General features: G+C 40.1%; 1 protein-coding gene across 1 annotated transcript; it reads right to left on the minus strand.

Moving 5' to 3' along the window:
• Positions 1–1,861: 1,861 nt before the first annotated feature.
• LOC129098551 (SWI/SNF-related matrix-associated actin-dependent regulator of chromatin subfamily E member 1-like) lies at positions 1,862–13,429 on the minus strand. The gene is made up of 11 exons (XM_054607578.1): positions 13,326–13,429; positions 12,695–12,752; positions 11,127–11,170; positions 10,313–10,411; positions 7,097–7,189; positions 6,319–6,450; positions 5,047–5,218; positions 4,386–4,558; positions 4,098–4,199; positions 3,429–3,735; positions 1,862–2,333 (listed from the first exon to the last, which is right to left on the minus strand). The coding sequence occupies exons 2-11, from the start codon at positions 12,699–12,701 to the stop codon at positions 1,963–1,965; spliced, it is 1,500 nt and encodes a 499-aa protein (XP_054463553.1). The 5' UTR covers positions 12,702–12,752; positions 13,326–13,429; the 3' UTR covers positions 1,862–1,962.
• Between the last annotated feature and the right edge of the window lie 236 nt (positions 13,430–13,665).

Genomic DNA, 13,665 nt, shown 5'->3' on the forward strand with positions numbered 1-13,665 from the left:
TGGGCTATACAAAATAAACTGAATTGAATTGAATATAGTCCTCTAATTTCAATTTATCAGTTGTTTTTTTCTGCCTGTTTAATGTTCTTTGTATATGTAACATACAAAATGATCATTTATGGTGCTTTTCTATAATTTCCTTTCGAAATATAAGCTGTAGACAAATATCAAAGTTGACAATTGTTTTAAAATAGTCATCTGGAAAAACAAAAACCTAACAATCACTTTTACAACACTCACTTCTAATTGAGACATCATTCAAGTTGTAGTGGTGCAGAAAAGACAACAGCCATAGAAAGACTGAGAAATCATCTTTATTTGGCTAGATAAGTCCAGACAGTACAAAAGAAAGATGCAAAAACAGGCATATTACTCAAAACAGTCCAATTAAAATAGGAAAAGAGTCCTTTAAATGCACAAATGACTGAGGTTACATGTGGCTGAAGTTGCATGTGCATTTCTCTGCTTGTGGTGTTAATACACAGACTAAAGGAGGAACATACAAAAATAGCCTCACCTTGTAGAGACGGTCTTGTGGATAAAATGCTGACTGAGTTTGTCAGCTCTTCCTAAATATGTGATCAATACATCCATGACAACTGTTTATACGCAATGCAAGACATTTTCTATTAACTGATTTTTAAAAGGCACATTGAGACGTGCCTATAATTCAAGTTTTGTTTTGTTTTTTGCACACATTGCGTGTTTAGTCCTACGCTTTTGATTTAAAATAAGTGTTCCTCTGCCTCAATCGTTTGAATAAGACTTTGGTAATTGTTCATATTATTGCATTAGTATGGTTATTATCTAAATATAGCATGCTGAATTTAGTGGACCAATAATTAAATCGTGCCATCCTCCATACTAACTTCAGACCTGGAGACAGTCCCAAGGTGCGTTATCCCCAGTCGAGTACAGGTTTAATACGAAGGCGCAATTTAAGTATATTAATCTAAAAGTTCTCTAAAAACACAAATTAGTAGTAACAGTAGTAGTTTTGCAGCTCACACAAACTGATAACCTAAACAATTGGGGGGTGGGGGACATAAATTGGGCTTCAGACAATTCAGACTCCGAAACATAAAGGTTTATACATCAAGACTGAGTGACAGATGTATGGAATTCAAACTTTTCAGCCACATCCATCAGTGCAAAGTCTACACAGTGGGAGTTACTGGAGGTTTACATTGGAACGATGTATATGGATGAAAAACAGCCATCAGCAACTCCCGAAATCACCTTCTCCTGGTGTCAGAGAGGAAGTATTATGGAACATGGTAATGAGTGCCCTTCACTCATTATGGGAGAATTTGCTGCTTTTTACTCTGCCAACGGTAAATGATTCTTAAGAATTAGGTGATGGATGTTTAACAACAAACAGGAACAAATAGTAACAGGGACTTTTAGGTTTTGAGCTAGGAGGGGTTACTGCTGACCATTTGCCTTTTCACAGCCGCCTAGTATCTTGTTTGAAGCCTGTATGTAGTTATGGAATACTGTTAAAAATCCTTTAAGTGACATGATTATAAAAGAGGAATGGCTTGTACAATGCCTGGAACCAACACGCATACAAACTTGCTCGGGTCAAATTTTGTGATCTTTGGTGACATTTCGATTCGTTCAGTCACATCAAAAAAGCAGGCATGCTGATTAAATATAAAACGAAATTTAAGCAAAATCCTAATTTCCCCAACAGGATCTTGCTTGGCCCAGCTTGGAGTCTTGATGATGAAAACCCTTCATCACTCTTGTGTGTAATGCATGTTAACTATTTTTTTGACCATACTGTCAGAGCCTCAACCATTCAGCACTGCTCATTCACAAGTTCTGTTATGATAGTCTCACTTTTCCACACCTGTTGCACAACTACAGCGCTGCTGCCCCACCCAAAGAGGATTACAGGAGAGCTGCAGCACATGGAGGACTTCTATAGTTACCACTGTGCATCTAACAAACCGACTATTACGCATCATACTGTTGGCTGCTCTGGCTGGGGGGTAGTAGTGGTGGTGGTGGTGGTGGTGGTGGAGGAGGAGGGACAGGTTCTTCTGAGGGAGGGGGAGGTGGTGCAGCCACATTAGGGTTAGCAGCAGTGGAGTTGGCTTCCTGAGCAGATGGGGTGTCAGGTGTTGCTGCTCCAGCTGTGCTCTCTGAGGAAGGAGGGGGCATGCTGTTCCTGCCGTCATCACTGGGGGTGCTGCTGCCAGGAGTGCTGCTCTCCCTGGGTGGCTCAGGGGGAGGGGATGCTTTATCAGAGGCAGAAGGGGCAGGGTCAGATGGAGGAGGTGGAGCAGGCTGAGGGTCTGACGAGGGCTCTGCAGGCACCACTTCATCTGGGGGGGAATCAAAAGTTAAAATTGAATGGTTTGAATACAACGCTCTCAACTGGATATTGGACTTCCTCACAAATAATGGAACCATCAGTTCCTGGAATAGGCATCAAAGAGAAAATAGGTGAAGGAAACTCAAGGGGGCAAATTCCTTTATAAGTCATAGTCAACTTATACAGAGGAGTAATAGAAAACATCCTGACCATGGTTTGTGCACAGCCCAGGACGGTACGGCTCTGCAGGGGGTAAATAAAGTCACCCAGAACATCATTGGTACCCATTTACTGAGCATCAGTGATATCAGTGAGGTGAGGTGCCTGCGCAGAGCCCTGAGGGTACTAAAGGAAATACCCACTCAAGCAGCAGACCGTTCAAGCATACACAAAAGTATCCACATCATGCAACCAGACCAGTGATTATCAAACGTTTAGAACCCACTTCTTCTAAAAAGACAACCCCTCACAAACCATTCACAATTAGGCCCTGTCAAAAGATCATCCTCTGTACTCCACTATAGAAATAGTGTTTTGTTTTTTCTTTTGTAGCATTAAGGGACTGCAGCTTTTCTTTGCACAACCCTGGGTTGTATAGTGATAATTATGAACCTTAAAAATCACAAACAATATTCTGGCACAATGTTTACCACAGAAAGGAGTATGTGATGGGTGGATCTAGGACCTCCTAGGGCTGTCCGGGAGCATGTTCCAACCGAAGCAAATTGTTTACATTTAAAGGTTACACACATCAATCTGATGCCCTTTGAGAGCAAAAGTAAGAGGCCAGCCAGCCAACCTGTTGTGGGAAAATATTTTGGTTCCTTATGAAACTTTGTCTGGACAAATTTACTATGGTGGGCCGCTCAGTCTAGTGGTTTAATAGGGAAAACTGTTCTTCATGTCAATAATGACCAACAAAAAAATAACAATATGTTCACCCGGTTCTTATGGTCTCTAGCTCTTAGTGCCTGCTTAAGACATCTAACAATCTTTAAAAAAGGGTAATATATAGTTTTGTTTTTACCAAAGGTTCAAATGGATTTTAATTATTATATAAAATTCTTAGCTTTACAAACAAAAACATTTTAAACACTGTAGGTACCTGTCTCCATTGGTGTGGGCTTGTCCTCTTCCGTGGTTCCTGAGGTGGGGTTAGCTGTGCTGCTAGCATTGGCACTGCTCTGCTCTGCAGCTTTGTTTCCAGCCGCCTCCTGCTGCTGCTGCTGCTGCTGCTGTTGTTGTTGTTGTTGTTGTTGTTGCTGCTGCAGTTGTGCCTGTTGTGCAGCTTTCTCTGCTTGCTCGGCAGCCTCTCGCTCCCTCTCCTCTGCCCGGCGCCTGGCCGCCTCTTCAGCAGCAGCCATCTCTGCTGCTAGCTTCTCCATGTCCACCTCAACCTTCTGACTGCAAAGCTGGAGACAGAGGGAACACTGCTAATACAATGGCTTCTACAAAACTCAATTCTCTATTTACAAATTAACCTAAAGAGGTCATCAAATTGGATGTAAACACACAAATTTATGTAAATAAACTGAGGTGAAAACATGCTTTAGTATGAAGGCTTCTTTTGTCTAGAAATCAGAATGTGAGAATTCAATGCATAAAATATGAGTACTAATAACCTTCATTAAGTTTAAGGGTTCACATTTAGTTCTAGGCTAATTCAACAACATGAATGTATGGTTACATTCAAGATGGATGTTTAGCTTTCTGGAATAAAACCTCATCCTTGCTTCTCACTAATCTGTCTCAAGGTCAAAAAGTACAGCTGTACCCGTTTGAGTTCACTATTGAACGAGTCAGTGGTCTCCAGGAAACGTCTTTTCTTGTCTTGGTGGCGATCCTCAATCTGCAGAAGTTCTGCCTCCAGCTTCCTCTGAAACACACGAGACACAGATGAAAAATACAAATGTTTGTCTCTGAGGTGCATTAGTACCTGATATTTGCTCACAATGTGCATATGACAATATTTTCCGAACGTGTTTTTAGAATCTACTGAGCTCCTCTCGGCTCACATATCATTGGGCTTCAGATGGCAGATGAATGTGTCCTTTCAACCTACCTGGTGCACCATGAGAGACTGGACCTGCCTCTTGAGGACCTGCATGCGGGCTGTGGTGACCACCGAGCGGACATCAGGCACCACGATCTCACTAAGGATGTCACTGATGAGCCGGTGGTTCCTCTGGAAACGAGCGGCTGCTGTGTGCTTCACTGAAAAACCATCATCGTAGTCTGGACGGAGGAAAAAGAGGACGATCACATAGGCTTTGTCCATCCTAAAATAAACTTCCAAACTTTTCTATGTTTTTTATGTTAAAGAACAAAAAGCATAAAACCCATTACAATCAACATATACATAGAGAAATGAAATTTGAACATATACATCTAACCCATCCTAAGCAATTGGGAGCAGTGGGCTGCTGTGAAGCACCCAGGGAGCAACTTGCGGTTTAGTGTCTTGCTTAAGGACACTTTTAGGAGAGTTGTTTGGTGATCAAACCGACATTCATGGGAAGGACAGCCCCAATCAACCCTATGCACCTCAGCTGCCCAAAGCATTCAAAGTGAAAACTGGGCTTTCAGTGATGTATGGCACCACATTTCCTCATAAACGCACTGGCTTTCACGTATATTCACATTTGGAACCATTATTAAACATCTTAATATATTGATTGATACACTTTATAAATTAATTTCAAACATCCATAACTAAAACTTACCATCAGGGTCCTCTGCAGGCTGGATGCTCATGTACGGCTCTCCTTTGTCCATGCGACTCTGCCTTTGTCTGCTCTCCTCCTCCATTGCGGCCTCTGCTCGGTTCTTGGCGTTGACGTAGGCCAGGTAGGCTGGTGAGTTGTGGTAGGCCTTTAGAGAGTCGTTATACTCAATCTGAGACAGGGAGAGAGAAAAAGCGTACAAGCTGAACTAAATGATACGACAACCTAACCTCAATGGTCCGACAGCTGTCGTCTATTCTGTTACAAGTAATTTAGTTATTGAGTTGAGTGTTTTTTTTTGTGTATTTTACTGTTAATATCTTGGGTCAATTAAAGTGGCATTCCACACAAAATCTGTTTTTTTAATATCAAAGCCTCATCCCCTACGGACTTGTTTGAAGCAGTTTTTTTCCAGAGGGTGCTGGCCAAGGCCCTGTTCTTCATACATAACCAACCGAGTAAGCCTGATTGTGTTGTCGATGATTTGACATGTGCGTAGGTTACTGCCTACACAATGAAATATTCCTTAAAAGAGTTTTCTACTTATGGATCCCATTTAAGTTAAAAAATATCTTTAAAAAACGTAAATTACCGCCTCATGGTTGTATGCCCTTAACCAACTATTTATGTTGCAGTTTATATCCATGTCTATCCCAAGTGACATCATTTATCCTTTTATACAGCTATGTGAAAATTTCATAATATTCATATGAATATTCGACCCCCAAAGTCTAATCAGTTCAACCTGGAGTGCAAGTGGATGTTTAAACCACATTTGAAGAAATTCCCTCTGGCCGTTCCCGAGATAGGAAAAACAAAAACATAATGCCTATATTTCAAAACTCTTGGAGAAATCCCTTTACCTTCTGTATTTAGTTATATTTAGTTAAATTTACATAAGAAAACAGGGCCCTGATCCATCACTAAATGAAACTATTCTACTACTATTTATACTATTTAAATGAATGCTTAAAACTGGATTGAGAAAGTGATTAAATGGCATTTGTGATTATTTCTTATTTTGATGGTCAAAACAAAAAATAAATATTCTTTTTGCCGCTTTTAGGTTTTTCAATTGCTCTCAAACTGATTTGCTGAAACTATATTTAAAAAAGGACATCTCTTTTGATTGATTACTTGTGGGAGACATTTGTCATTTTTGACTTATGAACAACAGAACTGTGCAAAGTCTACACAAATATTCTGCAAAGTACACAGAGTACTCTGCAGACCTGAACATCAGCTGTAATTATAACACTTGTGGCAGCTCACCTTCTCGGCTTCGTACTCGTTCAGGTAATCTTGTTTCTCCTCATCGGTCAGATCTCTCCACATCCCTCCGATAATCTTTCCAATCTCCCACAGCTTCAGGTCCGGGTTGGATGCCTTCACTTGGTCCCATACCTTGAATTTGCGCACAAACGCAAGATGCAAACACACATGCACCATCGGGAGCATCGCCCCACACACACACGCGCACACACACACAAAAATAACATATGGTCACAACAGGGAAACTGCAGTCAATGTCAAATGAGGTTACTATAAGACAGTGAAGGAAATAAAGGAGGAAAAGTGCAAAGGAAACAAGAAATCGGACAGAACTATTACTAAGTATGAGTAAAAGGTAAAGCACATTTTGATTTGCAAAAAGATTGGATGGTATGGAATGAAATATATCTAAAAACAGAATCACCAGTTTTATGTAAACATGAATTTTGAGTAGATTTTGTCTTTATGTCGTTATCAGTGCTGAAATTTCAGCTCTAAAACTAGAAAAGCAGCAAAGCAACGAGCACAAAAGGGGGAAATGAAGGCAGGAGCAGATCATGCTTGCAGAAGGAAACACAAGGAGATGTAATTTCTCTTTGGTGTGACATGGGAGGCTACTGTAAGCCAAAGGGAAAACAGAGTGGAGGGACTCCACTAGGTGGTTGAGGTGGTGGTGAAGGCGTCATGGCTTGGCTGTTTCCCACCCTAAAACCCCTGCAACTTTTCAGGGGATGGGAGGACAAGCAGTAAAAGCAGACACCGTGGATGGGTGTCTTACCTTCCTGCTTACCTTCCGGCTGTACCGCATGTAAGGCATCAGTGGCTTGTCTGGAGGTTTGGGAGGCTTTGGGACGGTGATCCCTGAGGAGTTCTGTGGAGGGAAGGCAGATAGAGAGAGACAAGGAAGGGTAAATAAGGGGAGAAAAGTGGGAAGGAGAGGATGTAAGGGAAGGGGAGGAAGGAGAAACAGAAGGGGGACAAAAGGTTTAGAGAGAGGAGAGAAAAGCAAACAAAAACAGTCATAAAACATCAGTCGATTATGGTCTGTTCATGGTGAAGCTCTTATGAAGGCAAATTAAGAGGTGTATATGTAAACATGACAATACATAACTCTTAAATGATCCTGGATGCTTTCCTACTAATGTTTGGCAGCCAACCTTTGCATGGCAAAAAATGGTTAAAAGGGAATCAAACTACTATAAAAGTTTATATTTAGGGGGTTTACTGATGGCTAGTCAGAAAGACAACGAGCCGAGTTTTGTGGCTGACACAACAGGAACCAAATCATGAATCTAATTCCTTAGTGCATTCCTGTTTGCAATTCCACTGCATCTGAAAAACTGTGCAGACGAGGTAAATTACAGTATACGAGGCATATTAGAATGTAATAACCAATACTCCAGGTGATGCTTGAAAATGACTTGCGTTAGGACTAAAATAGGCCAGAAGGTCAAATTCACGTAGTTGCCATAAAAACATTGAACTCTATATTTTCAAAAAGGTACAGTTGTGCACAAGTCTAAAATGGTGGATTTGTTCTATCCATACATGTTCTCTTTAGGTATAGCAGTTATTTTTCAGTGAAGCACCATTACTAGAAATGTTTTTCTAAATGTAACCACATGTGACAAATCAAATGTTTTTTCAGAGATATTTTAAAAACCTTATCTCAGCACAAAAAAAAAAGCATCCTCGAGCAGGCAGAACAGCAGGTAACCTTACTGAGGTGGGATGGGTCTACAAAGCAGCATTCAAGAAGGTTGATGCTAGCCATAAACCTCGAGCCAGAAAATTAGGTATTGCAGCCTGCACGTCGAGCGCAAAGGCTACGCGGCGCCTGATCGATCACATGCTCGGAGCTTCTCAGACATGACTGTCACAAAATAGTTCTATGATAAAAGTACTATCAACATGTCTGAAGGGTTTTACAAAAGACAGCTAATTTGTTTTTAAATACTTAAGAAACAGGAGGTAAAGATCTACATTTGAGTTTATATTTTGTCAGCCAAATCAAATTAGATATTCAACCTTTGTTTCATTATCATAAATGTAACACTTGAGTTGTCTTTACAGGGCTTGAATAGAAGTAATAAAATAGTCTATGAATATGAGATGAGTTAACAGCTAATTCCAGTTCCTCCGCTGAATTGTGGAGAATACTGCATTGAGCAAAACGCGGGCGTGTGTGCGCTCTAGGGCTGTAAAGTCCTAGTCGACTGGTCGACTTATTGGTCGATATGTTCTGGGTCGACCAAAATTCTGATTGGTCGATTTTTTGCCGTGTTAATTTCATAAAGTCGTCATCAGGAGGAAAGTACCAAGTGCTAATGGGGGGGTTTTCAGAGCCCTGTTTCACAGAAAACAGCCTGTCTTCAGAGAACACCCCCCTTGTTTTCACTATTTTGGATTAGCCCAACCCACTAGAGACAGGTAGACTGAAGAAGGTCCATGTTATTCAACGTCCGGTGGTTTAATTGCTGAATATTTATTTTTATTTTGAGGGTTTCATTTAAGTTTCATTTGAGTCCTCCTCCTCTACCATCCATGTCAAAGACATCGGCAGTGTGGCAGAATTTTTCCAAAATAGATGGCGGGAAAAAAGTCGAATGTAAAATTTGCAAACAACAGTTTGCATATCACAGCTCGACTACAAACATGGCGTATCATCTAAAAACTTATAGCCTATTAATATCATATTTTTACATTATTTCGTTTTGGACATTAAAAACATTTTAATAGCTTTGCACATTTATTTGATAAATACTTGTAGATTTGGGCATTTTATTTATTTATTTTTGTATTTGTTCTGAGTGAGCCTTCCTTGTTATTGTTATGCACTTTATTTCGTTTCAGTTTATTGCTAAATAACGAACTTTTATGGTTCCCTTTTATTATTGTGCACATTTATTTCTATTTGTTGGATTTGTTTTTTTTTGCCTAATGCGCAATTGCGCCGTGCCCACTGTTTGTAGGCTATTGTTTTGAGCCTTTGCTTTATTTTTGGTACATGATCTGGGATGTTTAATAAAGATACTTTTCCCTGAATTGCCTTTTGTGTTTAATTGCCTTCTTGTGCTGATATCAGTATATATTTTCAGTAATCATGGGCTATTATATTGCGCAGATGCACGTGATGCCTGCCCCCCCCCCATTTGTCGAAATTTCAGGGTTTCAGTCGACCAAGAATTTCTTTGGTTGATTACAGCCCTAGTGCGCTCGTAGCTCGCGTGCATGTTATAGAAGCCCTGGCCAAGGTCACACACACACACACACACACACACACACACACACACACACACACACACACACACACACACACACACACACACACACACACACACACACACACACACACACACACACACACACACACACACACACACACACACACACACACACACACACCCACTGTGAGTTGAGCATCCCTGCAAGCTGAAACAAAGTGGCTTGTCAGGACAGCCAATTGTCCTATTTGCTTCTAGTACCTTCAAGAACCATCAATCGTAAGGATTGACTATGTTCCCCCAGTAACTTAGAAGTTTCTACAGTGGTTTCTACGTGCTAATTGAATGGAAGTAAATGTTCGGTAGGTAGACTTAAAAATATTATAGAGTCTGCATTCAAAAGTCTAAATGACTCAGAATAACCTTGACAGTTTAAAACTGACACCGTAAGTATTCAGAAAAATATTTCAGAAAAATATAATATAAATTATACTTTTGGGATAGTAACAAAAACACCCCAAATGTTTTCAGAAACTTAAACATGATGCACTGAGCCCAATTGTGGCATATTTCACTATATGACCGGGGAAATGATGGTTACTGTTTCAAAAAGAAACTGGGAGCTGTAGAGAAGCTGTCCGTAAAACTCTCTCCCCCCTCTCCTATCTGTGCCCCTATATTCAGCCCAAGACAGTTTCTTAGTATCCTCCCTCTTATCCTGCACCCAACCCTTCAGATTTTCTTTTCAAATCCCTCCAACAATTCATTACCCTGCTGGAGCCTCCGGAGCTCCCTCCCAGTCGGAGGTTGTTGTAGGCCAGATGGCTGTAAGGGTTGTAGCCCACAAACCCTGGGGTGGAAGGCAATTGCTGATGGAAGACAAATGAGACAAAACACGAATGAGAAATGGCTTACAAACAAGAGGAGGAAGAGGGATAAACATAAATAAGTGAAAAGGGGGAACACATGAAAATATATGCGTATTGTTTTTCTTGTTTGTTTTCCATGATGTCATCATGCAAGACAAAAAGGCAACTGGCTGCCATTCAGAATACACAATGTGAATGTTGTAAATCGGGTCCTTGTGACAAGCTCAGGCCTTGACAAGTTATTTAGCCAAAGTTGCATTTAATTAACCAACATTGCATTTTCACTTTAAACAGTGCCGAGCCCTGCTACTGAATAAAAGGAAAGGATAAGCATCAAAACAAGTTGGTTGACTCTATAACTGTACACACATGTGCTAAACTCTGACATTTGATGCCAAAAAGGCTTAATATCTTAAATCAGATGTCATTCATAAAAGTGCATGAGGCACATCGACTCCTTCTGCGCAAGACCTTAAATGAGTGGTGGTGTGATAGTAAAAAGCAGAAGTGATAGCGATGATGGAGAGCTGAACAACTTCCTCTGTGTGTTCCCACAGAGAGAGAGAGATATTAAATGAAAGCAATATAAAAAAATGTGGAGGGAGTAAGACAGCAAGAGAGAAAGATAAAAGGAAACTGAAAAGAGTGTACAAAGCTAGCTTGGTCCTTTGACCACTAAACAGTAAAAGTCTGCAACTGAGATTTGGATGCTTACCGCTGCCGGGGCAGGGGGAGGGGGAGGGGCGTAGGATGGTCGTTCTGTAAGAGAGAGAGAGGGGGGGAATGTATTGAGTATTTTCCCTTCATAATACTGCTATACTGCAAACACTAAACAATGATGGCGTTTCAATGCAAAGAGACACAGCAGAATGGCGCCCGCTTCGTTTCTTCAACCTGTACTGGTTTGAGAACAGAGCTTGCTGCACTGATGCTCGCGGTTTGAGAGAACCCCCCAGCGAAGTCAGCTACACTATGGGAGAACCAAGCACTGGCAAACTTCCACTAATGCCATCCAGTGTAATTGTAACTGCAAGCCGTTAGGTGGCCACGCAGCAGAGATGTTCTGCAGTTTGTCAGAAAGACCAGAAAATAGTGGTGTAACGTACTGTAGATGACCCGTACGAAATGCCTCCTGGGTTCGGAACCTATGACAATTATTACACAGTCCAAACATCTAAGTGTGAACTAAAGTTATACTGCTGACAGCCCCTTAAAATAAGCAATTAGAAGATTGTATTTTATTGCTTTCTACTCACCAATCCCTGATAATGCTACATTGTGACAACAAATCTGTGATGAAATCAGCAGGAGTTCATTCTTAATTCAGTGAAAAAGAGTATTGGGCATTGTTAAATTGTAATGTTATCCTGTGTCCAAATATATAACAGTAAAATGTAGTTTGGCGAGAAATCCAGATGTTTGAACGATGTTTTCACAGCGAATAAAATAAATAATTGTGACATGTCTGACTTCCTAAGAGTAGCTCTAAGCAGCGTATAAATGAATCAAACAACTGACGCGAACGAAAAGCAATCTCTTATTTCTTAATCATTTCAATTGTGTTTTTCAATGCAAAGAATCACTATAGATGACTATAACAAAGTAAAATTATAAGATCAAGTTTTGACAGTTTAAGCTGACTTCCAAATGGTTGAAATCATTTTGGGGGACGTTGAAGAAAATATGTGTTGGAGTCTTGTATACCAGCTCCTATAAACACAACAACAAAAAAAAATGAATCGGCCAATACAGTTCATCAACAATCGAAACTCGTTGTAGGCGGCATATTCAAAATATTAAAAAAAAAAAAATTACTGATCCGATCCCTGACTCAGAAACGGGATAAAATCCGAACCTTGAGTTTTGTGATCCGTTACACCCTTATCAGGAAAAATACTATATTTATTTGACAAATGAGATTTATTTTGATCTTCCTTACTAAACCATGACTTTTGCTATTGGCTGTCACACAAAGAGAGGAGGAGCTGGATGCTGGACTGTAACCAAATAAACCTGATTAGTTGTGAAATTCGATTTTTAAAACAAATGATTCCATTTTGATGATACTATTAATGCCATCTTCCCTCTTAATTGTTGATTTATGATCATGTTATACTATCCGTTATATTTTTAAACAAGAGTTATGAAAGAAAACGTGTTAACTATTCACTTGTGGTTACTTACAAACCTATCGCAGATGGATCGCTCTTATAATAAGAACAAGAATAATGACGTGGACTTTCGTTTGGACAATAAATACCACGCATGTTTCACGTTACTTACTTGACATCGCTGCTGGAGACGAGACTAAGTAGAGCAGGCAATTTCCATATTGGTCAACCTGGATAAACATGAGCGGAAAAAAAAAGAAATCAGAAACATACATTATATGAATTACAATAAGTCCGATAATGCAATCTGTAGCTTGGTAGATGCAGTAGCATAAAGACACCGGTAAAATATCTAAAATGAACGAGTAACGACTGATGATAACAATGGTTGACGGGAATTAAAAAGCTTAACGTTAACTTACCCGGTTTGGCCTTCTAGCCAAACCGGCGAACACACAGAGGGCATTTAGTTACCCCATAACAATCTTGATGGTATCGAATTCAATGGATTTCAATGTTATTAAGTCACTAAAACAGAAGAGACACAAAGAACGACCTCATGCAAACCGGTTGACACATCAGAAGTGCACACGGCTTGCAAGATGTTTGAAACCTTGCCGTCGAAGTTAGGCTAACGGACAATACAAACCCCGGCTAACATTACATTGTGGTAGTTAGCTACCCATACTATCTTAGTTACCTAATGGTAAACGTTTACATTTCACGGTATTCTAACACCAGAGTCACACAATTATAAAATGTAACAGCTTCAAGTGATTATTTTGGAATCTACGTAAACATACTCAGTTAATCGTCCTTTGTTCCCTCCGTAGGGCCGCTCTTTCCGCTTCACACAAACCGGAAGTGTCAGTCTTCTTCTGTTTCAGCTTATTGGCGGACTACAAACCAATTTAAAGGTGCATGCCGCCACCTACTGTACCGGAGTGTGTAACATCATGGCTGTATGACATTTGTCATTATACAATAGTGTTGTTGGACATCCCACAATGAAGGAAGGACAAAAAAAATAAATAATATATATATATATAATAAAAAATACAATAAAAAAGACAACTTCATGTTATATTCTGGATATTAATTTATTTTTAACAAAGCTCTTTTAACCATAACTTGTTTGTCTCC

The sequence above is a fragment of the Anoplopoma fimbria genome, chromosome 11 (genome assembly GCF_027596085.1).
Source record: "Anoplopoma fimbria isolate UVic2021 breed Golden Eagle Sablefish chromosome 11, Afim_UVic_2022, whole genome shotgun sequence".
NCBI lineage: Eukaryota > Metazoa > Chordata > Actinopteri > Perciformes > Anoplopomatidae > Anoplopoma > Anoplopoma fimbria.

Excerpts from the sequence above, each read along its gene's own strand:
- LOC129098551 (XM_054607578.1), bottom strand. Across the intron at positions 7,190-10,312 it reads GCTCCGGAGGCTCCAGCAGG|AACTCCTCAGGGATCACCGT; the intron begins GTAATGAATTGT and ends TTCCCTCCACAG. Across the intron at positions 3,736-4,097 it reads TCAATAGTGAACTCAAACGG|CTTTGCAGTCAGAAGGTTGA; the intron begins GTACAGCTGTAC and ends CTCTGTCTCCAG.